This window comes from Capra hircus, chromosome 10 (genome assembly GCF_001704415.2).
Source record: "Capra hircus breed San Clemente chromosome 10, ASM170441v1, whole genome shotgun sequence".
Lineage (NCBI taxonomy): Eukaryota > Metazoa > Chordata > Mammalia > Artiodactyla > Bovidae > Capra > Capra hircus.
This window is the reverse complement of record NC_030817.1, coordinates 83,671,965-83,699,608: the sequence shown is the minus strand read 5'-3', so window position 1 is coordinate 83,699,608 and position 27,644 is coordinate 83,671,965. Positions and strand designations below refer to the sequence as shown.

Genomic DNA, 27,644 nt, shown 5'->3' with positions numbered 1-27,644 from the left:
TGATGGCTGAAGACAAAATAAAACATATATAAAACCATACAGGGGTTCCCTTACCATCCCTAATAAGGAAAGTATAACACTGAAAATTATTCACTTAAGAACTTCTCTATTCTAGAGCTTCAATAGGGGACTTAAAACTCATGAAACAGAACTCATGCTGAAGGACAACATTAAATATAAAATTTAAAGAATCTAAATATTGCTTATGTAAACTGTGTATACTTAACTAAAGAATTAAAAATAAATCCATTTCTGACTTTTCACTGTTGTTTCTATATTGGAGAACTATAATAGTTTATCCTTTGGTGGGATAAGTTATTCTGATGGTCCTTTGTCCTTGTAATTCACAAAAATGGGATCAAAACCTGGTTCAGGATGCTCAAAGATTATTGCTAAGGCACATTTTGCAATTAAAAAAAAACTTGGTTGAAATGATTCATTTGTGTAGTTTATTTGCTAATAGTCAAATTAGTAATTTTCAATCTGAATAGTAAATAAAATATTAATAAAATAACAAAGCATATAAACTTTCCTTAAGGAGACAGAAATAATAAAAATGGTTGGTTATAATATTTTATAATATTTACTATAAACATGTCCAATTGCACTATTTTCTTGCTATCTATATTCTTACAGTTTACTATGTTACTGCACTTTGTCTAAATCCTTAAAGATCTGTCCTCTAAAATCCATTCTTGAATGCTAATTTTGCAAGAAAACTGCCTTTTACATTATTAATCTCATTAGTGCAATTTTTCTATAAATAAGTACAAAACATTTGGAGGATGCATACATAATGAGCACTTGGTTACTATAGTAGCAAATGTCAGAGTAATTACTAAAAAAAAATGTCTAAAACTTTTGACACTTTGAAAAATCTAGTAGACCATTAATCATAGTTTTCTACATACTCTGGCAAGAAAAGTCACCACAAGTGAAAATTAAGATACCATTATGGAGATTATAAGGCAATTTTATTATGAATTCCTGATATATTCCACCCTTGCCTGTTCTTAACCTAAATGTAATTTAGCACTGCAAACCATCTGTGAAATGAAATTTACTTTAAAAGGCATAAATGTTACTAGTGTAAAAAGAAAAAAAATGTGTACCTCCAAAAGAAATCAAAGGCATTCATTAAGTTACTTGAATAAAAATGGAACTTGGCCAAGTTACCATGTGTTCCTTGAAACTTCATGAGGTCTCATGGCTTGACTGAAGACCTGAAAGATCTTTTGATCCACTTAAAAGTGTCTCCCAACCCAATTAATTTCTCTGGAAGAAACCTTTAAATAATTATTTCCGCCTAATCCCTCTTCAAATGGACCCACTCAGTTGGCTCAGGTTTTACTGGGTACTCAATCAATTCAAACAATCCAAGCCAAAGTGTTAATGTTGTTTGTCTAATTGTAAAAGTAACATACACAGAATATAAGATTTGAACTCACATTAAAGAACTCAGTAACATATCTGTCTCAATTAAAAACCTACTGATGGATCAAGACACACTTTATTTTAATTGTACGAGCACAGCGAGCCCCAGAAAGGCCATGGAGTTGCACAGAGAACGCTCAGCACCAGCAGGGAGAGCCACTGTGGGCCGGCGGGTGCTGACTAGCACACGAGCCCCTGGCGCATCTGTATGATCTGCAGTAAGGCGGCCTGCACGTCCTCATCCATGTGACCCTGGGGAGAAAGAGGGGAGGGAGAAGCGTTCATGTCATCTTCACTCACACACAAATTCGTAAGACACGGGGCTTTATAACAGGACCTTCCTGGTTGTGATTCACCAAATGCTAAACCCTCACCATCGTGGTGACATTCTAAACAATTTATTGGAAGACAGAGTAGAGCTCTATCATAGAAAGAAGGACAATCGATGTGAAAGTAGTGCACACCAGTGACTCTAAATGTCTAGAATCAGAGAACAGATGGACAAACTTCTTTCTCTCGTTTTACTAATGGCTCAGATGATAGAGGCAGCGTAAGTTACAGATGAGCAAAGTAAACTACTACAAGGAAACGTTCCTTTTGCTTCTGCCAAGTTTTTTTTATCAGAAAATTAATGAAAGTTCCTATATTTATATTTTGTACATAAGTAGGATCATATACATTATTTTGCAATTTGCCTTTCCACCTAGTGTCACAGAAATCTTTTTCAAGTTATTGCTTATTTTTACTCATTTATTTATTGGACACATCACATGGCTTGTAGGATCCTAGTTCCCCAACCAAGGATGAAACCTGGGTCCATGGCAGTGAAAGCCAGAGTCTTCACCACTAGAATTCCCTGCCTTAATTATTTTAAATTATTGTATAATATTCTACTGTGTGTATGATAATTTCTTTATTCATTCTCTCAAAAATAGACATTTATGGAGTTTCCAATCTTTCACGGCAGGTTCCTAGAGATGAAACTGCTGGGTCAAAAAAGCAGGCTCAATTTTTAAATTTTGCTAGGTACTACAAAATTTCCCTCTACAGAGATAATGACAAGCTACACTCAACCAACAGGGTATAAGTGTCCATCTTCCACAATGCCCTGGCCAGTGCTACAGATTATCCTTTTGTTTAATGTTTACCAATCCCAGCAGTGAAAAATGGTACCTCCTTGTTTATTTCCCCTTTTACTAGTTATGTTGAGGTCTTTTAACATGAACGCTATCTGCTTATATTCAGAAAGAGACACTTTAAAGTTAAAATGATGGCAAGAGGTTGATTAAATGCAAGTCAATTGGTGGGCTTACAACAGCCACCCCTTCCCTTTTCCTTTGCTTGAGCACTTGAATGGATTCCAGCATAACACTTCCTATAATATAAAAAGTTTAGCTTCCAAAATCTGTTTCTGTAACAGCAGGATGTTTAAATTCCAAACATTAGCCATAGTTGACTAAACTGAATTTCTTAGTTAACTTTATGATGCCAGAAGGCAAGACTATTTCATACGCCAATTGCTTTTGTTATGTTTCATTAGGAGTCAGTAGAAAATAATTTCGTATTTCTGAAGCACACATGATAAAAAGCTGATAGGCTTGTTAGGCTTGCTGTCTCTCAGTATGCTGCTCCCCGCCTTGGCCAGAATCAGAGCCAGGCAAGTTCACCCTCACTAACACAGAGCTTCTATGCTTTCTACTATTTCCCCTCCAAAGAACTCCCCACCCTGCTGTCCGTCAACAGTCTTCTCTAATAATTACAGTAATAACAACTTTCAAACCCCAGCTCATCTTCTATCTACTCAAAAGAAGGCAGCCAAAGAGACTTTTCCATATTATTCGTCCGTTTCCATTGGTTTCCCCTTTATCTCCTACAGAAAAGGCAGGCCTTTTCATTTTAAGAAATTGATACTGTAAGAATCTCTTCCTTTTTATTTTACCTAGTTCTTTTTCTAAAAATGACCTTCTTTTTTTTTCCCCCAGTGTGGACACTTCAAATCCTAAACAATCTCTATTACATCTCACCTGCTACTGCTATTCTAACATTGTCTCAACTGTCTTCCCAAAAAATCTACCCGAAGAATTTTGGAGATGCTGATTGTGTTTCTACAGAGTATTAAGCATAAAACACTTCATATGTTAAACATATTTCTTAGTGTGATTTTTAAAATAGTTTTTTCATTACACCCCTCAAGAAGGCAATCTGTGGTCTTATGCTTCACTGAGATTAAGGCTCAATAAATAAATACTACTGATATTCTAGCAGAACCTCTGTTTTCTTATATTATTGCAATTCTGTGCACACTTGTCACTTTTTTGGTATTCTCTACATTTCAAAGAAACCCTTCTGAGCTACCAAGAAACAGTGAAGTTCTTCCTATTCTCCTTTTTCAGCAACAGCCATGTGTGGATGTCAAGGCATTACCTCCAGCTAGCGATACTAGTAATGTGTGCTGCCATCACATGTTGCCAAACTGTCTACAACATGAGTGACAAGCAGATGGAGACAACACTAAATTTAAGATGCTGTGTTGCCACACAGCTTTGTAAATTTCTCTGGAAGACATGCAACCCATGATTAAAAGAAACAATTATTTTAAAATAAGCATATGGGGGTACAACTACTCTAAACATCAATGACTTTCACATAAATTTACTGGAAAATAAAGAACTATTTTCTCTAAAATGATACTCTACCCAAAGGAGTAGTTCTACTTTACCTGTGCAGCACTAAGAAGGTGTGTCCGATAAATTGCAATTACTTCCTGGTGCTGTCTGTCGGCATCCTACAAGTGTGGAAAGATGGGGAGGTCAGACTATCAGCATTCATGTTTTCAAACACATGGAGGCTTGTAACAACGCTGTCCTCAGGCTTGATGCTTCTAAGCAGTAGTGTTATTAAAGTGCTCCCGCTATATTCCAATAAGAAACCACCTTGGACCCACCAGATGCAAAATTCCATAGCAAAACAATAGCATAAACTTTTCTAAAGAAAGTGTGGGAACATTCACAGTGAAAGCAATGCCACTCATCCTAGGTAATATGAAATTATTGCCTTAGGTCACATGTAATGCCATGAAATTATCCAGACACTTACTAATGTATGCTTTAGACTGTTGCAAAAACTTCCCATCTCATCACCTGTCTCTAGACTTTATTCCCTTTCATGCTACTGAGACTCAGGTAACTCTGTCCTCATATAACTTTTCACTCAAAAATCTTGGGTGACACCTCATTAGCTAATACCTAATATCTCATATCTGTAAGAGGGAACTGGAAAGCATCAGCTTGATTCTCAACAGCCTCCACCACTGGGCCTCAGACGCAGCTCCCAGGACTAGCCAGCCTAGAGCCCTTTTGCTACCCTGAGGCACGCATGCCACTTGATTCCATGTCCAGGCCTTGCTTCACAATGTTTCCCTTGCCTGAGGGAGGCTCTGCTTTCCTTTCGCCTACCAAAACACCATCCACATACAAGTTCAGCCCAGGTACTCCCTCCCTCTTTCAAACTAGCTCCACCACATCAGTAACCTTTCCTTCCTGGCAATTCATATCCCTTAGATCCTGGGACCGTAGACTCAATTCTATATTTGATATTTTTGTCTCATTATTTTATTTTTTATGGATATATATTTCGCCTAACTACCCAGAACCCTTGGGGATAGAGACTGTATACTCTCTTTATCCCTGACAGTGTTTAGCATAGTGTCATGAACATAATAAATAATAAACAAATATTTCTGAATACTGAAAAATCTACCACATCCTTTTGGTAAAATCCAAATCAGCAATATGTCATCATTAATCTGTAGGCCAAGAGTGTTATAAAATGAACACTTTAAAAAATAACTTTCTTCTATTCAAAAACAACTCACAACAAATTCCTATAGATTAGAAAAATAGTACCCAACAATTTACATTTGATTGGGCTACATTTTACTTAGCCTCACGGCTCATTCAACTAAAAAAAGGAAACAAGCAAGCAATCAGTTCATATTATCCTGTTCTAAGGATGAGGAAGCCAAGGATTAAGGGGAATGTATCATGTCACTCTCTTTTAGGTGGCAGGGCTTAGAACTGAGCTCCCAACTTCACCTTCTTAATCCAGATGTTTTCTTTTAATATATAAAAGAGATACATATCCACATAGCTATTTATGAATGTATGTGTATATATACACATACACACATACAAACAGATATTTTCTTTTAATATATAAGGATATAATGTATATAAACCATAAGAATGCCTACCTTTATTCATAAGGATAAAAGATTATTTTAAAAAGTGTGCTCTGTCGTGTCTAACTTTTGTGATTCCATGAACTGTAGCCCGCCAGGCACCTCTGTCCCTGGAATTTTCCAGGCAAGAATACCACCGTAGGTTGCCATTTCCTACTCCAGGGGATATCCCTGACCCAGAGATCAAACCCAGGTCTCCTGTATCTCCTGCATCGGCAGGCAGGTTCTTTACCATTGTGCCACCTGGTAAGCTTCCCTTAGTTTGAAAGTGAAAGTTGCTCAATCATGTCTGACTCCTTGTGACCCCATGGACTATACCATCCATGGAATTCTCCAGGCCAGAATACTGGAGTGTGTAGCATTTCCCTTCTCCAGGAAATCTTCCCAACCCAAGGGTCAAACCCAAGTCTCCCACATTGCAGGCAGATTCTTTACCAGCTGAGCCACAGGAAAGCCCAAGAATACTGGAGTGGGCAGCCTATCTCTTCTCCAGCGGATCTTCCTGACCCAAGAATCAAACAGGGGTCTCCTGCATTGCAGGCAGATTCTTTACCAACTGGGCTATCAAGGAAGAAGTGGACCAATATTTTAGAGTCTGCAACAGTTGGAAAGCTATCAGATTTGGAGTAAGTCCCAGGATTAAATCCTAGTTGTATGACCTCAGGCATATTTTCGTCCTTAAGAATTAAATGGGGGGCTAAACAAAACTTTGTAGGACTGTGAAGAAGATCAAGTTTAAAGATTAAGGACACAAAATGCTTAGTATAGTGCCTGGTACATAACAAGCACACCAAAATGATATCGTATCAAGTATAAATAACTTCTAGCAAAAATGATTATATTCTTGGATCTGAACACAGCACACATTAATCTGATTTCTAAAGAAGATTTTACAAACAAGCAAAGGTGACCCTGCACATATCAGCATGAAGCCCTGCAGGTCCCAGGTACTCACCGCCAGCTGCTGCTGCAGGGACCTGACCTGCTGCTGCAGGCTGTCAATCAGCTGACTCTGCCTCTTGCTGGGACTCCCACTCCCATAGGTGAGCTGGGAAAGGCCATTGAGGGCCTGTTTTAATCTTTCCACATCATTGAGCAGTTCAGTTATCTTATGAAAAAAGAAAAAAGGTTGTGGGAGAAACACGTATTAGTCATCTATTCACTTGTAAGGAACATCTTTACACAGGGCTCATTCTCTGAGACACAAAATTTCCCTTTATATAGCAGAAAATTGAGGAATGAATACTGTCAAGATTATTTCAACAGTATGTGCAGTATATGATTTCCTCCAAGTACAGGGAAAATCTTTCATAGTTATGAAAATCAAGTAAAGTCCTAACATATGTTTGGTATGTGGGTGTGCGTGCTAAGTCACTTCGGTCATGTCCGACCCTATGAACAGTAGCCCGCCAGCCTCCTCTGTCCATGGGATTCTCCAGGCAAGAATACTGGAGTTGGTTGCCAAGCCCTCCTCCAGGGGATCTTCCCGATCCAGGGATCGAACCTGTGTCTCTCAGGTCTCTTGTATTGGCAGGCAAGTTCTTTACCACTAGTGCCACCTGGGAAGCTCCTTGGTATGTAGAATGTGCTTAATAAGTGGCAACAATTGTAAGTGGAAATTAATTACTTGTTATCATAATTTCATATTATATTCATAACTGATTTCCTAAAGTTCTAGGTCATATGAGCAGACAAGTCAGAAGGTCAGGACATGTACCACTCAACCGGGCTGAGGCTGGGTCTGTGTCACTGTGTTCCCAGCACTAAACACAGCACCTGGCAGGTAGAAGGCATTTAATAATTATTTGAATGGGTAAAATAAAACTGCATTCAGTCTCCCTGATTTCTCATCTTCCTAGTACATACTTTATTCAACTACCAGTTTTGAAAATGTTATAGAGCACCTGTTCTGTAAATTGTACAATGAGGATGAACAATAAGAAGGAAAGATAAGTTATGAACCTGCTCTTAAAAACTGGCTGGGAAGACCACCCATATCATTCTGACATGGTAATATATATGCTGTAAATGGATGTCAAAACCAAAACACAACATACATTTTGGAAGAGGAACAGGCTAGATTGGCCAATGAAGGCTTTAGGAAGGAGAGTTAAGTGATGATGTGGGCATGAAGGAATGTAGAGAATTTGAGCAGGTAGAAAGGAGGGACAAAGACATTCTGTCTAAAGGAACATAGGATGTACAGTGAGTTGCAGGGCTCAATTTACTGGTATGAGTGAGTTTCAAGATTCTGGGAGGCTTCAAATTCTGGGAGGCTCTGCAGTGTCTTCAGCTTCTTGCAGCCCAGAAATGTAGTTTAATTTTTTTTTCCTTTCCCATTCTTTAGGTGCCCTAAAACCCCCTGGGTTTTGATTATTCATTTTTGAGGCAAGTGAATCTTGAGTCTCCCTATCTTTCCACAGTTCTTGGCTGAACCAGATGAGAAAACAAAAGGAAAACTGCTTTTGATTTCTGTTTGTGTAACTTTACCTTTTTCTCAACTCAGTTTTGTTTTTGGCATATTCATAGTCACACTAAAAAGGTGGCATTTAATGGTCACTTTGTCAATGCTTTGGTAAACCTGTCTTGTGGAGCGCTACACTAAAGAGTCCTATTGTACCCTGGCAGTTCTGCCCTGGGGTTGCCAGCACCAGGCCATGCTTCCCTAAAGCATCATTATTACCTTATTGTCTTTTGCTTCTATCTGTTTGGCGGACTCCTGTATTCTTCTCTGTAGCTCCGTGATGGTTGTTAAGGACCTGTCGCATCGTTCCTGCTGATCTTTGATTTCTTGCTCAATGCTGAAATGGAGCAATTCCTTCTCATCTTTAGCCGACAGTTCCTTCTTTTTGGCATGCAAAACCTCCTCACATACTTCCTCGTACTTCCTATTCAGATTGGCCAGTTTTTCGTTTAAGTTGGAAATCTGTGTCTCCAAATCGCTTTTCGTTGCTTTGTATTTCGACAAATCAACCACCTCCCTAGTCTCTAATTTTTTTAACGCTTGTTTGGTATTCTGAATCTCAGACTGGAGTTTGGAGACCTCTTCGGTTTTGTTTTGGCTTTCTTCTTCCTTTTCTCTCAAGCTAGCTTTTATGATTCCAACTTCTTTCTCAAATGCTTCCTTAACCTGTAAATGCTCAGCCAGGGGCACAGAGGAGTTCTTCTGATTCTCCAGCATCTGCCGCAACTGGGTCACTGTCTGCTGCTCTTTCTCAAAACATCTCTGCTTAGTCTTCAGCTCTTCTTTGAGTGTCTCGATTGTACCACTAAGAGATTTTTTCAGGGACTCAACCTGCTCCAGTGGAACATGCTGCTTCTGCAAAAGAGTTTGTGCTGCAAGGATCTCAGAAGTCTGCTTGGCATTTTCCTCCACGAGCTTCTCTTTCTCCTTCTTTGCCTCTGTGTATTTCTGCAACAGGTCTTTTAACTGTCTGTTCAGCTCTTCTGTTTTTCTGCTTAATGCTCTTTCTGTTTCATGAGAATTCTCAACGAGAACATTCTTATCCTTTAGATCCTTCTGAAGAGTGAGGACCTCCTTCTTTAACTTGTCATTCTCTTGCTTGAACTTCTTGGCCTCTTCTTCACTGGTATGATACTTCTGTGTCTGCTGGGATAACTGTTCTTTTAGTTCTTTCTCGGTGGCTTTAAATTTTCTCTCACACTCTTCTAGGCTGACGATCGGGGCATATTTTAGCTTGATGCATTCCTGTATCGTGTCCAGCTCTCTTTTCTGGGCTGCGATCTCGGCATGCAGGGTTACAATCTCCTCCTGGCTTTGTTTGTAGTTAGCCAGTATTTCAGCGCTGTTGTCCTGGACCGTCTTCATGCTCTTCCTTAGGCCGCTCACCTTTTCTTCATGCTCTCTTAGGCTGATGTACTCAGCTTTCACTTGGTTCTGAGTGTTCTCCAGATTTCTTTTTAATATTTCATTCTCATCTTTTATTTTCACAAATTCTTGATTTACACCTTCACACTTCTTCTTCACATCTACTAATTCTCTATTGGTTTTATCCAGTGTGCTACTCAGGGCAGTTTTAATCTCTTCATGGGTTTTCACTGGCACATACTGATGACTCATGGTCTTTTTCAAATCACTGTTTTCAGACATGAGTGAAAGTATTTTCTCTTGGTCTTCACTACATTTTTTATTAAGTTCAGACAGCTGCTTCTTAAGTTCAGTGATATTGGATTTGAGAGCCATCATCTCTTTCTCGTGTCTCTCAGGAGGTATGAACACAGTTTCCAGGCGGCTGACATTCTTACTTAAACTGGCATTTTCCATAAGCAACTTCTCCATTTCCAACTTCTTTTCTGTATATTTGTGCGTCACATCTGAAAGCTTTTTATTCAAATCATCAACAATTACATCATGCGACTTTTTCATTTCTTCACTTGCTTTTAAAGGGACGTAATGATTTTTCATTTCAGTTGTTAAGTTATGTACTTGTTGTGTAAGGAGCTTGTTATCCAGGCAGACCTTTTCGATTTCCTTTTGTAACGTCTGATTTTTCGATGTTAACTCAGTGATCCTCTTCCCAAGTTCTCCTGACTTCTGCTCTAATCTGCTCTTGAGCTGCTCATGTTCCTCTGGTTTGACGTGCTGAGCTAGTTTGGCCTTCAGATTCTCAAGTTCTCTCTTTAATGGTCTAGTTTCATTAAGCGATCTTTCATATTCTCTTTCCACATCTATTAATTTCTTTGCCTTCTCGTTTACTTCATTTGATAACAAGCTCTTCATGTTTTCAAATTTCTCTGCTGGAATAGAAAGGGCCAGCTTGGCTGACAAGTCCTTTAGCTGGCCTTCCATCTCAGTGAGCTTCCTTCCTCTCTTCTCTCGCTCCAGTTCACACATGCTCAGCTCCTTCTGCAGTCGCTTCTTCTCTTCCATCAGCTTGCCCTCGTCTCTCTTAAACTCTTCAACTAACCTTTCGTTTTGTTTGATTTGGTTTCTCAACTTCCCCACTTCCGCGGACGCACCTTCGTATTTCACTTTCATGTCTTGCAGCTGATCCCTCAGCTCCTCCGTCAGCCTGTGGTTCCCAGCAGCTGCGTCACTAGTCAGGTGCTCTTTCAAGGCAAGAAAATGTGTCTGCATTTGTTTCACTTTACCTTCTGACTCATACATTCTCTTCTGCACGTCTTTCAGGGCATCTTCTAGTTGCTTTATCTGCTCATCTGAATCCTCTTTCACCCTTTCACATTCCAATGCTAAGGCTTTGCACTCCGCCACCTTGTGAGCCAGTTCATTTTGGAGTTTGAGTCTGTCTTGTTTTGCTGAATCACAGAAAGTTCTCATTGCTTCTAATTCTTTCTTTAAAATTTCGTTTTCCGAATAGGAGGCTTGATTAGGTAAGGCTAGCTCCAGTGGTCTTAACATAGATCGGCTTTGCATATGGACTGGCATGCCTGTGGAAGTACACTGCAAAAATAATAGTAACACAATAAAATATCAATCCCAAAAGCCTAAAGAAGACACTTATTTACCAAACTTTAAAGTTGCCACATCATCAGTAGCCAAAGGGTTTCCAGGCTAATATATTAGAAAAATATAGTAGTACTGATTTTTGAGGTAAGAAAAACAGTTCTAGGTATGATTTCCTTGATGCAGTGACATTTTGAAAGCCTGTTCACTTTACATGTATTTCTGGCAGACCAAAGAAGGAAACAGTTGTGGCCTCTGGGGACTTTTTTCTCTTTCTCTTTCCATAATATCTACCGATGAATGTCAACTGATCAAAATACATTTACTATTTCTATGTTTTACAGCACATGATGTGCTTAGAACTTCAAATTCTGAAGAAAGTCATCAGAGCCTTTGACTAAAAACAAGGGTTTTGCAATTTTAAATCTGCAAATAACTTTATAGAATGATATATTATTATCTAATAACATATATTGACTTCTGAGTTCCCTCAATGCTAATTCCAGTGTAATGTTTAAATTATAAAAATAATACCAAAATAAACCTAGCTAGAATAAGAATCAAGAGAATGATATTAATCAATTCACAAAATATAAACATGCTTTCTTCTTTCAAACAGAATGATAGATTAGCATTTAGCATATGCTCTTACTACAAAATTGAATCATCTCGTTTCTTCTATTAAATGCTGACAAAAAGAAGTATAATTTAAGTTCTCACTGAAATATTTCATAAGTACCAGAACACAGAACATATAACCATGAAATATTAAATTTAAGTGAAATATTTTTCCCTATCCACCCTATTACAGTAAGGGCTCTTTTAAAGTACTGATAAAAGCCATGTGCTATGAGTATGTCCCACTATTTTAATAGGCAGGTTTTACTGTTGTTCACTTAAATTAACACTGCCTTCCCATTGATGAAGAAGAAACCCATGCTGTGCTTAGTCGCTCAGGCGTGTCTGATTCTTTGCAATTCTATGGACTATGGCCTGCCAGGCTCTTCTGTCTATGGGATTCTCCAGGCAAAAATACTAGAGTGGGTTGCCATTTCCTCCTCCAGGGGATTTTCCCAACCCAGGGATCAAATACTATGTCTGTGTTGGCAGGTGGATTCTTTACTACTGAGTCACTGAGGAAATCCAAAGAAGAAAATTAACAACATGGAATAATTTCTCAGCCTCAGTCTGCTTTCTACTTACCAATCATATTTAGACTAAGACTACTATAATTTACCAACAAATTACTTACAGCTTCATGATTTCCACACTTATTTTACTATAATCAAATATTTATCTTATCTTCTTAAATATTATTCAGTTAATTGACATCCATTCTCTCAACTTCGAATCTTAGAAGTTTCCAACTTAAGAGTGACCCTAGACATCATAAAGGCTAATTCACTCTGCCCACAGATGATGAAGGTATATATATAAAACCTTTAAAAGCCCAAATATTTATCAGTTCTGCAATTCATAGAGGGTACTAGGAAGGCAAACCTTATATCCACTGGAAACTAAAAGTGAAGAGCAGTTAAGTAATAGAATCAGACAACACTCCCTCTTGGAAGCTTTATATTGAGTTAAATTTCCCAAATATAGAATACACATTTGAATTCAAGGAACAATACCTCTCAAAGTCAAAACGAATGCCTTTTGAATTATTCATACCTGTCTCCCCTGTAAATGGGCAAATACAAAGAGTTGGCCAACTGCTGTTAAAGAATAGAGGCCTACTATCAAAGACAATGAAACTGTAATTCAAATCTTTTAAGTCACTGTCACCAAAAATACTCTAGAGGGCACTAAACACAGCGTATCTGCTTTTATTAAACTCAAGACTACAAGACCAATTTTTCATTGATAGTGAAAACTTAATTCAATGTATATATAGATGATAAATAAACAATGCTGCTTTCCTCTTTTTAAAAAGGCACAAATATTTTTATAAATATTTTTTAAAACAAAACATTACCTGTGAGTCTGTCATGTACATTTGACCTTGTTTAAGAAGCATATCCTCTTTCCCTAAATAAATCCAAATAAAGGATATCTTAAATATCCATACCAAAGAAGGCTAAGCATTAATTTGGTGTTATTATCTCCTTTATTATTCAAATAAAAAAGAAGCATAAGTTACAAAATAAAATTTTCCTGTTCTAAAATGGCCATATTTTTACTTATTTTTCTATATACATAGGAAAGTTATGTATATTCTTTTGAGTAAATACGAAATTAGCTTTTAGAATTACGTAAAACTGTTAGAGTAAATAAGTTAAATGATTATTATAAAATATGTATATTATAGTCAAAATAAAAATGGTATCATTTGCAATTTATAGGATAAATATTACAACTATACTTAGCTAAGGAATAATTTAATATTCAATAGGAAGCAAAAAATTAGATTTTATAGAGAAACTTTAAAATTGGAGAATAAACACAGTGAAGATTAATTATGTAAAGTCTTAAAATAATAAGTATTTATGGAACATCTAAATAATTTTAAAATGCTTACCTGCATGAGGCTATATCCAAAGATTTTTCCAAATCAGAAAACTATGTTTACATCTCTTGCAATAAAGAGCAAGTCCCAAATATCACAGGTGAAATGTCTTAATAATCAATAGGCAAATTTGGTAATTTGTACAATACACAATTTAAAAATTTAGGTCCTAAGGAAAATCAGAGCCTTAGTGATTACCAGATTTTCTACTAAGAGAATATAGGAGTCATTTTAACCTCTTCCCTGTGCCATGCTGAGGTATAAGATACAAGCAGTTGATGAAGTTTTGCAGCAGGAGTATCATACATAGTCAGACAAAATAAAGAGGCATAAACATTCTTTTTTGCTTGAATTGGGTGAACTGTAATGATAATCTATACTTTTATACTTACTGAAATGACTTCCTGATCCTAAATGATCACTCTGAAATCAGAAGAATACATTAAAACATTTTAGATGAATACTGCTTCAATTTTGTTAAGTTCTGCACCTATTTTAGCTCTAAATGATCCAGTCATAAAACCACATTTTCAACATTCCTTGTCTCTCCTGGGTATGATTCTACTCAAATTCAGAAAAAGGGAAAGCACAATTAGCGAGATGAGTTGGGAATAAACTACTTCACTAAGCATTTTAAGAAAAGCAGATAAGTATTTCAAGGAAAAACGTTGACTGTTCAAAAGAAAAGCAAGCTCCAAATGAACTGAAACAACTCTGAACATTCCTCAAAATGAAGGAAATGCCACATTCGCACCAAGAAATCAATTTACTATATCACGGTTGGGGAGCAGAAACCTTACCTCATCAACTATAAAACATTAGCCTAACCCTTTATTTCAGATTTATAAAACACCAATTACCTTTGAAGGTAACAGAGACAAAGAGCAGGAAATAAAACTGAGGCAAAGAGTTGCATATAGGTAATAATAAATCCACCAACGCATCAGTTAGGAAAAAGAGAATAATAGAAATTTTAGATACTCTTAAAGTTACTTGAGGTTACTTAAAGTTACTCTTTAAAGAGTTAGTATACTTGGATTGCTCCCTATCCCAAGTAAACCAAGTACAAAGAACCTAACAGAAATTAAAATACTATACTGTCAAGAGTAAAGATATGCAGATGTACATCATGTTTCTATATTTGTCTATATTCATATTAATGGCTGTGTGTTAAATTCTGATAAGTGACCATGATAAAAATGGCCCACACCTCAATAACTAAACTAATGTCCCACTAATACTTATTGTCCCAAGGGTATGGGAAAAGAATGTATACTTAGGTAAGCTCTCTGTTCTAAGTAAAATTTAATGCTGCTGCTGTTGCTGCTGCTGCTAAGTCGCTTCAGTCGTGTCCGACTCTGTGCGACCCCATAGAGGGCAGCCCACCAGGCTCCCCCGTCCCTGGGATTCTCCAGGCAAGAACACTGGAGTGGGTTGCCATTTCCTTCTCCAATGCATGAAAGTGAAAAGTGAAAGTGAAGTCGCTCAGTCGTGTCCGACTCTTAGCGACCCCATGGGCTGCAGCCCACCAGGCTCCTCTGTCCATGGGATTTTCCAGGCAAGAGTACTGGAGTGGGGTGCCATGCTAGAGTCTGCAATAGGTAGTAAATGGGCTTATATGTGCATGGGTGAAGGGAGGCCATGGCACATAAGAAATTTGAAAAACTTAATTTGGACTTATTACTTTGCCTTGATGACTCAAATGACAACAAATGCACGAGTTACAACATAAAATTAGCCTTGTTCTAAAATATCCGTGTTTCCCAAACTTGTTCTATAAAAATAAGGAAAATGCCTACATATTAAGTGCCACACAATTGCACTCATCTTACACGCTAGTAAAGTAATGCTCCAAATTCTCTAAGCCAGACTTCAACAATACATGAACCATGAACTTCTAGATGTTCAAGCTGGTTTTAGAAAAGGCAGAGGAACCAGAGATCAAATTGCCAACATCCGCTGGATCATCAAAAAAGCAAGAGAGTTTCAGAAAAACATCTATTTCTGCTTTATTGACTATGCCAAAGCCTTTGACTGTGTGGACCACAACAGAGTGTGGAAAAATGTGAAAGAGATGGGCATACCAGACCACCTGACCTGCCTCTTGAGAAATCTGTACGCAGGTCAGGAAGAAACAGTTAGAACTGGACATGGAAGAACAGGCTGGTTCCAAATAGGAAAAGGAGTACGTCAAGGCTGTATACTGTCACCTTGCTTATTTAACTTATATGCAGAGTACATCATAAGAAATGCTGGGTTGGATGAAGCACAAGATTGTTCAGAGAAATATCAATAACCTCAGATATGCAGATGACACCAAGCTTATGGCAGAAAGTGAAGAGGAGCTAAAGAGCCTGCTGATGAAAGTGAAAGAGAAGAATGAAAAAGTTGATTTAAAGCTCAACATTCAGAAAACTAAGATCATGGCATCTGGTCCCATCACTTCATGGCAAATAGATGGGGAAACAATGGAAACAGTGGCAGACTTTATTTTTTGGGGGGCTCCAAAACCACTGCAGATGGTGACTGCAGCCATGACATTAAAAGACGTTTGCTCCTTGGAAGAAAAGCTATGACCAACCTAGACAGCATATTAAAAAGCAGAGACATTACTTTGTCAACAAAGGTCCATCTAGTCAAAGCTATGGTTTTTCCAGTAGTCATATATGGATGAGAGAGTTGGACTATAAAGAAAGCTGAGCGCCAAAGAATTGATGCTTTTGAACTGTGGTGTTGGAGAAGACTCTTGAGAGTCCCTTGGACTGCAAGGAGATCCAAACAGTCCATCCTAAAGGAAATCAGTCCTGAGTGTTCATTGGAAGGACTGATGTTGAAGCTGAAACTCCAATCCTTTGGCCACCTGATGCGAAGAGTTGACTCATTGCAAAAGACCCTGATGCTGGGAAAGATTGAAGGCTGGAGGAGAAGGGGATGACAGGGGATGAGATGGTTGGATGGCATCACCGACTCAATGGACATGAGTTTGGGTAAACTCTGGGAGTTGGTGATGGACAGGGAGGCCTGGTGTGCTGCGGTTCGTGGGGTCACAAAAGTCGGACATGGCTGAGCAACTGAACTAAACTAAGTATTACACATAATATAGCAATGCTTGTGGCAATTTATGAAGACTTTCAAGTGAGATGAGATAGCAGTGGATATTCCATATTATAAATTATGATTCCTTAGTTTTTAATAACCGCTTGGTGGCTCAGATGGTAAAGCATCTGCCTACAATGCGGGAGACCCAGGTTCGATCCCTGGGTTAAAAGATCCTCTGGAGAAGGCAATGGAAACCCACTCCAGTACTCTTGCCTGGAAAATCCTATGGACGGAGGAGTGTGGTAGGCTACAGTCCATGGGGTCACAAAGAGTCGGACATGACTAAGCAACTTCACTTTCACTTTCATAAACACTGGGTCACAAATAAAGTGGACCTTATAATTTTCTCTTGAATGGTTAAAAATCATTTCTAGCATAAAAATTCATTTGATTGGGGAAAATGTCCCCATTAAACTGAATGCAAAAACTTATAAAACAGGATGTATAATAAGATTCCATCTGATGAATTCATGTATATAACAAAAGTTGTGTACAAAGAAGGGGCTTCCCAGGTGGCTCAGTGGTAGAGAATCCTCCAGTCAATGCTAGAGACACAGGACACATGGGTTTAACCCCTGGGTTGGAAAGATCCCCTGTAGGTGGAAAGGGTACCTCACTCCAGTGTTCTTGCCTGGAACACCCCATGAACAGGGAAGCCTGGTGGGTCGCAGTCCATGGGAGTCAGAGTGGGACCCGACTTAGAGACTGAGGACACACACATACGTGTACAAAGAAGGGTTTGAAAGGCTGGTTGGGTGCTAAGACTGCCGTATCGGCACAGAGGAGCCTTGTCTCTGCACGGACGAGCTGTGTCTGGCTCTGCACTTCATAAGAAAGGGATTGTGCAGCATGTGCTCTTTGCGTCTGACTTCTTTCATGCAACATTACATCTGCGAGTTTCATCCCTGTCTTTATATTCTTCTTCATAGCAGCACCCGTTCTTTTTTTTATTTACAAAGAAAAAATTGACTTCTGTTATGTATTTTGGAGTTACATCTCACAATAAGGATAAAAGACTCACATCAAATCAGCTACTCTCTTCAGCGACCCCAGTGCTGAACAACATTTATAAAAATATGTATTATGGCCTTGAAAAACACATCTATACAGTTGCAGGTCTAGAGAGTGGTAACCCTTGGTGAAGGGGGCATGATGAGGCTTCTGGATAAAGGTGATGTGCTATTTCCTGATCTGGGAGGTTTGATTTCTGACAAATTTGTGAAAATCCTTCAACTTATCCATTTTAACATATACTTTTAATGTATAGTGTATTTTGATTAAAAGTTTTTAGAAAAACATAGTCTTGGAAAAACCAAGAGCTAACTGAGTCAACTAAAGATAAGTATATGATCTGAGTCTTATTAACACACTACCCTCACCAAACAAGTTTGTATATGCACAAGGCTCTTTCTGAGATAATCCTGGAATTACCACTATTCATTTAAATGATGCTTTTTATTAACGCCATCAGAATCATTGTAATTTTACAGCTAAAAGTATGATGTCTTGAAATGGTAAAAATGGACAAAGAGCAAGATTGGGGAAGAGAAACTAAAACTGAACTAAATGTTGGTTTAGTCAATTTCAATTATTTCATTTAACCTTTATGACAACTCTGTGGGCAAAGGAACAATCACCCCAATTTTGTCAAAGCAGCAAAAAGCTCAGAGACTTTAAATGAATCACCTGAGTGATAAAAGAGAGAGTGATAATTCAAATTCATGTCTGACTTCAAGCCCTTTACCACTTCCATTGTAAGTTGCACAAAATACTTTACTTAAGCTTTCTGTACCTCAAAATACTTAAATCTACTTTTCAGGGCCTCGATAGTTCTTAGGCTTTCTTCATGTTGCTTTTCTTTGGCTGCCAAAAGGGACTTCAGCTTTTCTTTCTGAAATGAAAAGGAATAAATACCGCACAGAATCATACTGTGCATAAAATGTACTACAGAAAACGTGCATTAAAATTACTTTGAGGACTATTGTTAATGAATTCTCTAACCTGGTAGATTTTTTGACTGTTAGTCAAACTTCAGACTAACATACTAATAATATACAAAACATATAAACAACATTATGAAAAATTCAAATTTCTGTGGTTTGTTTTAAGTCATATTATTTTCAGACATTTTATTCATAATGCTTAGAATTTTATATCTTTTCATGACAAGTCTCACGGAAAATGAGACATTCAGAGGAGTAACAACAATGCCTACAATAACCCATGCCACTATTCTCAAAACCTAAGTTTCCAGTCACATATAGGTTTTGTTTTTCCCTTTGAACAATTAACCAAAAAAGAAATTCTGTCTCCATCTCAATTTAGGACTTAAAACTTCTACTGCAATATTCTTTTCAATTTACGTAATATTTTATAGCTTTAAAGTAAAACTTAATCATCCTACCTCACTTTCCAGATCATCAGCCACCATTACTTCCTAAATTTAAAAAGAAGAAGAAATATATTTTCACTCTTGAAAGTTTAAGAAGCATGAACTTGGCAAATATCTTTTAAAAAGACGTGCATGTCGCTGAGCGTGGGGTCAAGGATGTGAGAAGAAAATGCCCGTGCCACCACTTCTGTGCTCTCCACTGTCCTTCATTCATCTCACTGACCTTGTTCACAAGCACTTTACACTCTTCTGACAACCCATCAATTCCTTACAACTCTTACTTGCTCCTCCTCACTTCTGTCCATTCCTTCCTCTCCAATCCCACAACTCCAGTGTTACCACCGTAGACCAACAGTGTTCTCTGTTCTTAGATTTGACATTAAGTTTCACATAAAGGTCTTAATAAGATATAACCTTCCTCGAGGGCAATGACCTGATTTTACCTCCTTTAGCATCTGGCACCATGACTTGCCAGATCGTTACTGTTATTGACAGTGATGATGACTCACAGTAAAATAGTTCTGGATGTTTTTGGTATCGTGCAAATTATTTACCTCATTCAGCTGTAGCTGTAAACCATTGACTTTATCCAATAATATTCTCTGTTCTTGCTGAATTTTTCTCAATCTCTCTTTCAGATCTTCATTTTCAATCTCCAGATCCTTCAACAGTAAAGATAACAGGTGCTAGACCAACTTTAAAGGAGCAACTCTTATGGAAGAAATTTCTAAAAGCAGCTCACTATCATAAATATATACATATACAAACAGCTTTAAGTATAAAGATACAATAATTTCAATGACATTTAAATAACAAAATCTATACATGAGAAATAATGTAGAAAATTACAGTACTATGATAACTAATAAACACAACTATATATAAGATAGCAAATCATGATTCTAATAAATAATAAAAGCATCATCTAGAAATAGAAAAGAGCAGAAGAACATGTCATTTTAACTTTTGCCAAACACCTCTCAAATTAATGAGTTTAAAAAAGTGAAGAATATTCTTACACTTTGTTAACCTAACCATCACTTCAGGGCTCTGATAAAACATTTAAGGCTATAGTTCACTTTCTTAACACTACTTAGTAAACTATAAAATCCTCCCAAATTGCTTATGTTTCATTGTACAGAAATGGCTATTCAGCTTGTATTTTAATGGTATTTGTCACAAAGTAAACCATTCAAGTATGGCTCATCTTCCAGTGCAACCCAAATAATAATTATTTTTTGAATACTTTAATGAACATAAAAGGTAAAATTACTGTGTGGATAACAAAAAATTTTTTTAGTAAAAATTTTAAAATTTAAGAAAACGTTCAGATTTTGTTTTATTCACAGTGATAATCATTTTGTCACTATAATTAATTTTCTGAAATACAAATGTATGATTTATGGCCTAAAACAGACATATTTAAATCAACAAAAAGTTATATAAAGTTATTTACTTCCTAATGTATATTAAAACAATACTTTCCGTAAGATAATACTGACAAAAACATTCATATCAAAAGTCAATTCTTTTAGAAGGAATTATGCAAAAAACAGAATCACAAAACATAACAAGCTTCTCTTCCTGCCCTTACTTATCCACACCACTTCCCATTTTTGCTTCCTTTCTTGTCCCAAACCTCACTACAAACAACATTGGAATTCTCTGCAAAGGAAGATACCAATGTTTTTCTTTTTACCTGAATATTTTGATGCTCCCTCTGATTTGACTTCGTATTTACTTCATCTAGCATCTGAGACAAATTTCGCTTTGGCAAAACATATGAAAACACAGGTTACCCAGTGTGAGACTAAAGAAAAGTACATTTTCCTCAATAGGAAATATCCCCAATTAGTGACTTTCAGCTTATCGAAGTTTTAGTTTTCCTGTACAAAACACAAGGTGGCAGTGTTTCCACTTAAAACTCCAAATGGAAAAGATACTTAACAATATAGGTTTTAAAGGAATCAAATATAGTCTATTTTTAAATGTTAAAAAATAACAGAATTTTAAAATCTCTATTATTAACTATTTTCACCGAAGTCACAAAATTTTAAAAAGAAGAATTTATACTAGAGGCAAAACTCAAGTTATACTAAAAAGCACCAGCTACTATTGCCAAAACAAGGGAATTGGTGTTTAAAAAGAAAAGGGAGCGTTATATTAACATTGAAAGAAAATATGGAGATTGTTTCTTTGAGTACTGATGGAATAAAATATCAGAGGGTGTGATAAGAAAGAGACAGACAATGCGCTGACGAAAGCTACATGGAAGACTTCTAAACGACCTGGCTGGTACACGATCCGTTTCTGTACACTTACTGCTTTGAAACTTTATTCCAGCTTAGAGATTTGCTTTAATAAAAACACAACACAATCATTAAACAAGAGAGAAAATAACCTTTTTTTTTGCCCAAATTGATCTGTAAATCTACACAATAATTTGAGAGCTAAAAAAAAAAACAAATAAAAAGGTAAATACGTTAATTCTCTAAGGTAATTATGGTTTGCATTATTTGTTGAGTTTTGTTTACTCAAGTGTTTAAACTATCATTCAAATCAACTTAGATTTGGAATTAGAGGGAAAAAAAGTTCCCACTAAGATGATACTTCGTATCCACAATTTGGCCCAAACTACATTTCTAGCTTCATTGCTTCTACCAAAGGTCCGTTCTCATGTGGAATCTGACCAGTCTCATCATACCATGTCCTGCCCTCTCCTTCTTCTGGTCCCTGGTTCCTGTCCCTCTGTCCCTCTACTGCCCCTTGGACGTGTTAGACACGTTCCCTCATCAGAGGCTTGGTACTTGCCATTCCCTCTGCCCTTGAGGCTTCACCCACAGAGCCCCTGGCTCCCTCTTCACTTCCTTCAGACCTCTGCTGGAATGTTACTTCCTGACCACACCATCTAAAATAGCTTCCTGCCCTCTGTCTCTGCCTCCCCTCATCCTGTTCTGCTGGTCTTCAAAGCATCTCCTAGGATACTAAATACCTATTTGTTTATTATTCATCTCTCTCACTAGGCTGGGAGCTCCATGAGAGCAGGGACTTTGAACACTGATATCCCCAGCACTTAGAACAGTAATGGGCATAAAGTCAGTAACTGAATACATCTTATTTTTAAACTATAGGCTTCTTGATAACAAGGATTACATGTCCTTTAGTTTGGAAACAAATCTTATTTATAACAGCTATTATAAAATATATTTAATAAGTAACTGAAATGTTTCATTGTTCTTAGTAGAATATTAATTCCATGAATTCATTTAGATAACATTCATTAAGATACCATTCCCATATTAATATTCAAGAATTCTTTCTTTTAAATACCTGTATATTTCAGAATCATTTTTCTATGAATCTGGGTGAGATGACTGGTACAGTTATAAGAGTATACATTTTATTTCCCTCTACCCCAACTTAGGTTATCTAAGGAGACAGGTGCTCCAGATGGGAAAAAAGTGACAGCAGACATGACCCATGCATGGACATATTACTTAATTCTGATGGACTGAAAGGGCAGCATGCTTTCATATAGCTTTCAGATTCAGGTGTGGGCTAGAGAAATGATGCAGAATGATGACAGGATGGCTGAGAAGGTACCTGATTACTTTCTCTTCAGGGTTTGGAAGTGTTCAGGTCCTTCTCACTAGAGAAAAGCTGAAAGCCTGGAAGGGAACAGCCAGCAGAAGAGGAGAGTTGCCTACACTAGCTTTGGGCAAGATGGTTAGAGTGCGTAAAGCAACCCCACTCGTTTTAACTCAAAGAGATCAGGGGAAATAATTAGACATCTACTGAGACACAAAACCAGGGTTAAGTACTGATTTGATAATAAAGTTAGTGCAAGGGATGAATTACTTCATGTACTGTGTTGTTTTAAAAGTCAGTGTGAAAGTTGCTCAGTTGTGTCCAACTCTTTGCGACCCCATGGACTATACAGTCCATGGAATTCTCCAGGCCAGAATAATGGAGTGGGTAGCCTTTCCCTTCTCCAGGGGATCTTCCCAACCCAGGGGTCAAACCCAGGTTTCCCACATTGCTGGAGGATTCTTTATCAGCTGAGCCACAAATGGAGCCCCTTTTAAAGTCAAGTCCTCATTAAATACACACAGCAAAAAAGAAAATCAAAATGTTAACAGTGGCATTGAAATCACATATATAATCTTCTTTGAGTTGTTTTCTTCACTTCTTATTGCACTGGAAGAATTTTCCCACATCAGGATATATTTGGTTCTGTTACTAAATGAGAATAGAAAACTGTCTACGGTCTGCCAGACTAATATTCATCATCAAAGAATCTCAACAAGGTGCAACATTTTACACTTGAAAGGGCTAGATGTTCAAGACCAGCGATCAGGAGGTTGCTTATTGCCCACTGGATACATTCACTGTAATTAAGACCCACTGTCTCAAGCTGAGCGACAGTATCCGTATAAAGCCTCAGGATCTCATGACCTAGGTTCTACATGGGCATGATTAACTGAGAAGAGAGAACAACATGAATTTAAACTCAAAACAGTTAAATATAACTATTAACCAGGTTTGCCAAGCACTTTACTTAAATTGTACAATATACATAATTTTTAACCTGTTGTAAAGATGGTCCTTTCTTCCAAAGTTCTCTCCCTGAAGATTTAAAGAGAGGGAAAGAGAGGAGAAAGAGGAACAGTGAGACAGAAGGTTAACTCAGGTAGATTTCCATTCCCTAATTATATAATTAAGTCAATATTAAAGAAATAAATTTCTAAGTTTGTTTATAGCTTACTGCCTTACAGTTAAAACAACAGTGAAACATCATTTTTGCCTATCTAATTGGTAAAGTATTTTTTTCCTATGATAACATCCATGTAGATAATATTCTATGCTAGGGAGGGAAGGGAGGTGAAAAATGCAAAACTGAAAGCACTCCTAAATGAGAAGGCAACTTGTTGATATATATCAAAAGCTTAAAGAAATGTGCATAACCTGAAACCACCTGACTCAATTTCTAGGAAGTGATTCTAAGGGTATAATAAAAACATGCTAAAACATTTACACATAATGACAGTCACTAAATGCTTATTTACATTAGTAAAAATTGTAAACAACTTAAATAACACCTATAGAAAATTATTTAACCAAATTAAATGTAAACAGATTGAATTGTATACATCAATAAAAATCATACTGTAGAAAAAATACTTATGAGGGAAAAGTTTTCAAACTATATTACAAAAAAGTAATCTATAGCTGACTACAGGTGACTTCAATTTTATGCATAGTGAATAGACTGGAAGAATATTGCTCAAAATGTTAGTAGAGGCTCCTCAGTGGCAGAAAGTGAAGTCGCTCAGTCGTGTCTGACTCTTTGCGACCCCATGGACTGTAGCCTACCAGACTCCTCCATCCATGGGATTTTCCAGGCAAGAATACTGGAGTGGGTTGCCACTTCCTTCTCCAGGAGATCTTCCCAACCCAGGGATTGAACCCGGGTCTCCCGTATTGTAGGCAGACGCTTTACCATCTGAGCCATCAGGGAAGTGGCAGAATGAGTGACTAATTTTACTTGCTGTGCTTTTCTGTCCTTTCCAATTTCTCTTTAATAAGCACAGACATGTACTTGACACAAGTATTCAATAAATCTTGATTGAATATTTTATATACACGTTTAAACAATGATTCTTTAAGACTTTTTAAGTATAAGACCTGAAATCCCTCACCCCTCATCAAAAAATATGTATAGTATAGCCCGTTATTTGGGTCTTTCTGTTCAGTTCTTAAATTACTCCACAGTAGAGTAGGGTTGACTGGATGAGCTAGACAGTAAAGGTAACACACACTGCCCCAAAATGAGTGACTATGTGAACCCGCACAGCTGGGGCAGAGAGGGAGATGAAACAGTACTGCTGAAAGTAAGGAGTGTTTTGCCCCTTACAATACTGTAGCTCTACCATGTAAATCTTAAAAAGCTGTTCTTTATTAGCACGCTTTATTAACTAGCACTTTTCTAATGACAGAAAACTGCTGGTACCTTTGTTGGAATTTTCCGCTGCCGTCTTCAATAAGGTTAGAATGTCCAGATTGTCACCAATTCTTGCATAGTAAGAACTATCATGGCCAAGGGCATCCAGCAAGGTTACGTCAGCGCCGTTTTTGATTAAGACTTCTACTGCATCTTTGCAACCGTACTCGCATCCTAGCATGAGAGCAGTCCTACAAGCGAAGACGGAAGAATAAAAGACCATAAGAAGGATCCAAAAAATATTTCAGAAATCTCTTTCAGAGGCCCCGTTCTTAAAGAACAGATATGACTTTAAAAAGCTATATTGTTACACACACAGATTTGACTTCATATTTTTATTTTCTATTTTAACTCCATTGCATTTATAAAAACATGTGCTTGTGTCTTAGTTTGCAGGGCTTCCCCTAGTTTACAGTGGCTCAGATGGTAAAGAATCCTCCTGCAATGCAGCAGACCCAGGTTCAATCCCTGGGGATCTTCCTGATCCCCTGTGAAGGGAATGGCTGCCCACTCCAATGTTCTTGCCTGGAGAATTCCATGAACAGAGGAGCTTGGCGGGCTACAGTCCATCAGGTCACATAGAGTCGGACATGACTAAGCACAACACAGCAATGAAAAAGAGACAAACATACTTGGAAAAACATAAGATCTATTAAATAAGACATTATATACATGGTTCAGCCAGATCACGCCTCTCTGATCTAAAATTTATTCTTATATCAAATTTTATTAATCATGCTTGGAGCCAGATTATAGTATCATAAAAACAAAGTAGTATAAAAAAGTCACTTTCTTCAAAATCACACTAATGATTTAACTGCTTAAGAATTTCCTCCTTTGGGATGCCTGAACAGTAAAAATGATCAGAGCTATAAAATCTGACATCCAAAGACTATTATACTTATCTACTTCCAGTGAACTACAAACAATAGAATACATGTTTAAGAGAATAAGATTAACTGAAAGGAAACCAACAATTTTACTAGTAATCATCTACAAAAATCTCAGAAACTTGTCATAAATTATTATAATGCTTCCCCTGGAGAAATGGGCATATTTTGGATACTTTGTTATCAGAAACTCTGTGACTATAAACATCAGAATTACAATATAGCAAGTAGCATGATACACTAAACCCAGAAACTAAGACAGGGAGAAATACAGACAGAAATTGTTAGTGCACATCAATTAAAACAACATCAAATACAGATGCAGAAGTAAATGAATGGAATCTGTGCTGGGGTACAGAAATGAACTCAGTTTCAGAGATAGAGGTGGCATTGTGCCCAGGTAGAAAGGAGAAAACACACCTTGAAAGAACCTACACTGAAACACGTCCATCTCCAGGACAGCCGAGAACTCCTTTACTCTCAAAAGATTCACTAATGAAGAAGTAGATTGTAGATGTACCTTTTTATTCTTCTTCCTTATTTGAGCCCATTTCACTAAAGGTTATTTTAAAAGTTAAAAATAACCAAGATATAATTCCTCTTTCTTCAATTCTTTGACTCAAACACAGGCCACAGTCACTGCATATTTTTTGAGTTCACCCTCTCATCATCCCCTATTTCCCCCCTCCCCTCTTCTTCAGCCAATTCTGAAGAAAAATTAGTAGTGAATGCTAATTCCAAGGAAGGGAGAACCACAGGGAGTGGAAAGGCCAGGTCACAACAGCAGAGCTTCAGGATCACTGGGCATCCAGATCGTGTCTAGGGAACCTTAATAAAAGAATTACCTGTTTTGTTTGTCTCTGGAATTAATATCCGCCCCTCTATCTATCAGCAGTTGACATATTGTTGGCCTACACATCTGAGTAGCCAGAACAAGCGGTGTCCGCCCATCCTAAGGAACAAAAAAATAAGACAGCATTAAGACAACAGATCTCCCAAAATGTGAAAGTTAGAACCCATGAGTTGAAATGACAATAAACATAAAGTGACTTACTACATCTTTGGCATTCACCGAGGCCCCATGGTCGCAGAGCAGCTGTATGCTAGAAGGACAGTCTGCCATAGCTGTGAGGAACAAAGGAAAATGATAAATGGGGAACATCTGCTGCTGACACGTGGTGTTTTACAAGACCCATATAAGGCCTAAATTCTTCAGTCCCTAAAATCCCAAGCTTTACATCCTCCACTCTCAGTTTAGCACTATCAGTATCAATTTTTCTATCTGAAAATGGATCCAACAAGATCATTTTGTAAGTTTTGTATAATTTATTAGAACCAAGGAATACTGTCATTCTTATAGAAGATAAGAATATACTGCTGTTCTAAGGGTAAACACTGACAATGAAAATCTAACTTAATTTTCTATTCAGAGTATATTTTAAAATATGGCTATACCTGACTGGACCCTTGAAGCATTAGCTGAGATTTTTTTTTTTTAAAGAATCATATCCTTTCTTTTTTAAATAGAAGAGCTGCAGTTAATAAAGTATGACTCATACAGTTCACATGCCCTTTTCAAAGCAGAAACTGCAAAGTCTGACCTTAATTATGCAAAAAGCAGGGTCATTTTGCTAAAAATTATATTAGTCACATCATG

The 27,644-nt window shown here is 37.4% G+C and overlaps 1 protein-coding gene across 4 annotated transcripts in view; it reads right to left on the bottom strand.

Annotated features, from left to right (window-relative positions):
- The window catches only part of UACA (uveal autoantigen with coiled-coil domains and ankyrin repeats), an 89,922-nt gene continuing 62,713 nt past the window's right edge, over positions 436-27,644 (bottom strand). For 2 of the 4 annotated variants that reach the window (XM_018053566.1, XM_005685161.3), the window contains exons 6-19: positions 27,042-27,112; positions 26,833-26,939; positions 25,107-25,288; positions 23,685-23,722; positions 20,796-20,864; positions 19,651-19,758; positions 19,109-19,141; positions 18,497-18,595; positions 13,998-14,028; positions 13,075-13,127; positions 8,358-11,096; positions 6,630-6,782; positions 4,154-4,219; positions 436-1,686 (exon numbers count right to left, since the gene is read on the bottom strand). In XM_018053566.1, the coding sequence (XP_017909055.1) occupies positions 1,615-1,686; positions 4,154-4,219; positions 6,630-6,782; positions 8,358-11,096; positions 13,075-13,127; positions 13,998-14,028; positions 18,497-18,595; positions 19,109-19,141; positions 19,651-19,758; positions 20,796-20,864; positions 23,685-23,722; positions 25,107-25,288; positions 26,833-26,939; positions 27,042-27,112 (3,821 nt within the window). In that variant the 3' untranslated portion in view covers positions 436-1,614. The remainder of the gene's footprint in view (positions 1,687-4,153; positions 4,220-6,629; positions 6,783-8,357; positions 11,097-13,074; positions 13,128-13,997; positions 14,029-18,496; positions 18,596-19,108; positions 19,142-19,650; positions 19,759-20,795; positions 20,865-23,684; positions 23,723-25,106; positions 25,289-26,832; positions 26,940-27,041; positions 27,113-27,644) is intronic. The other 2 variants (XM_018053567.1, XM_018053568.1) reach the window with 1 other exon arrangement.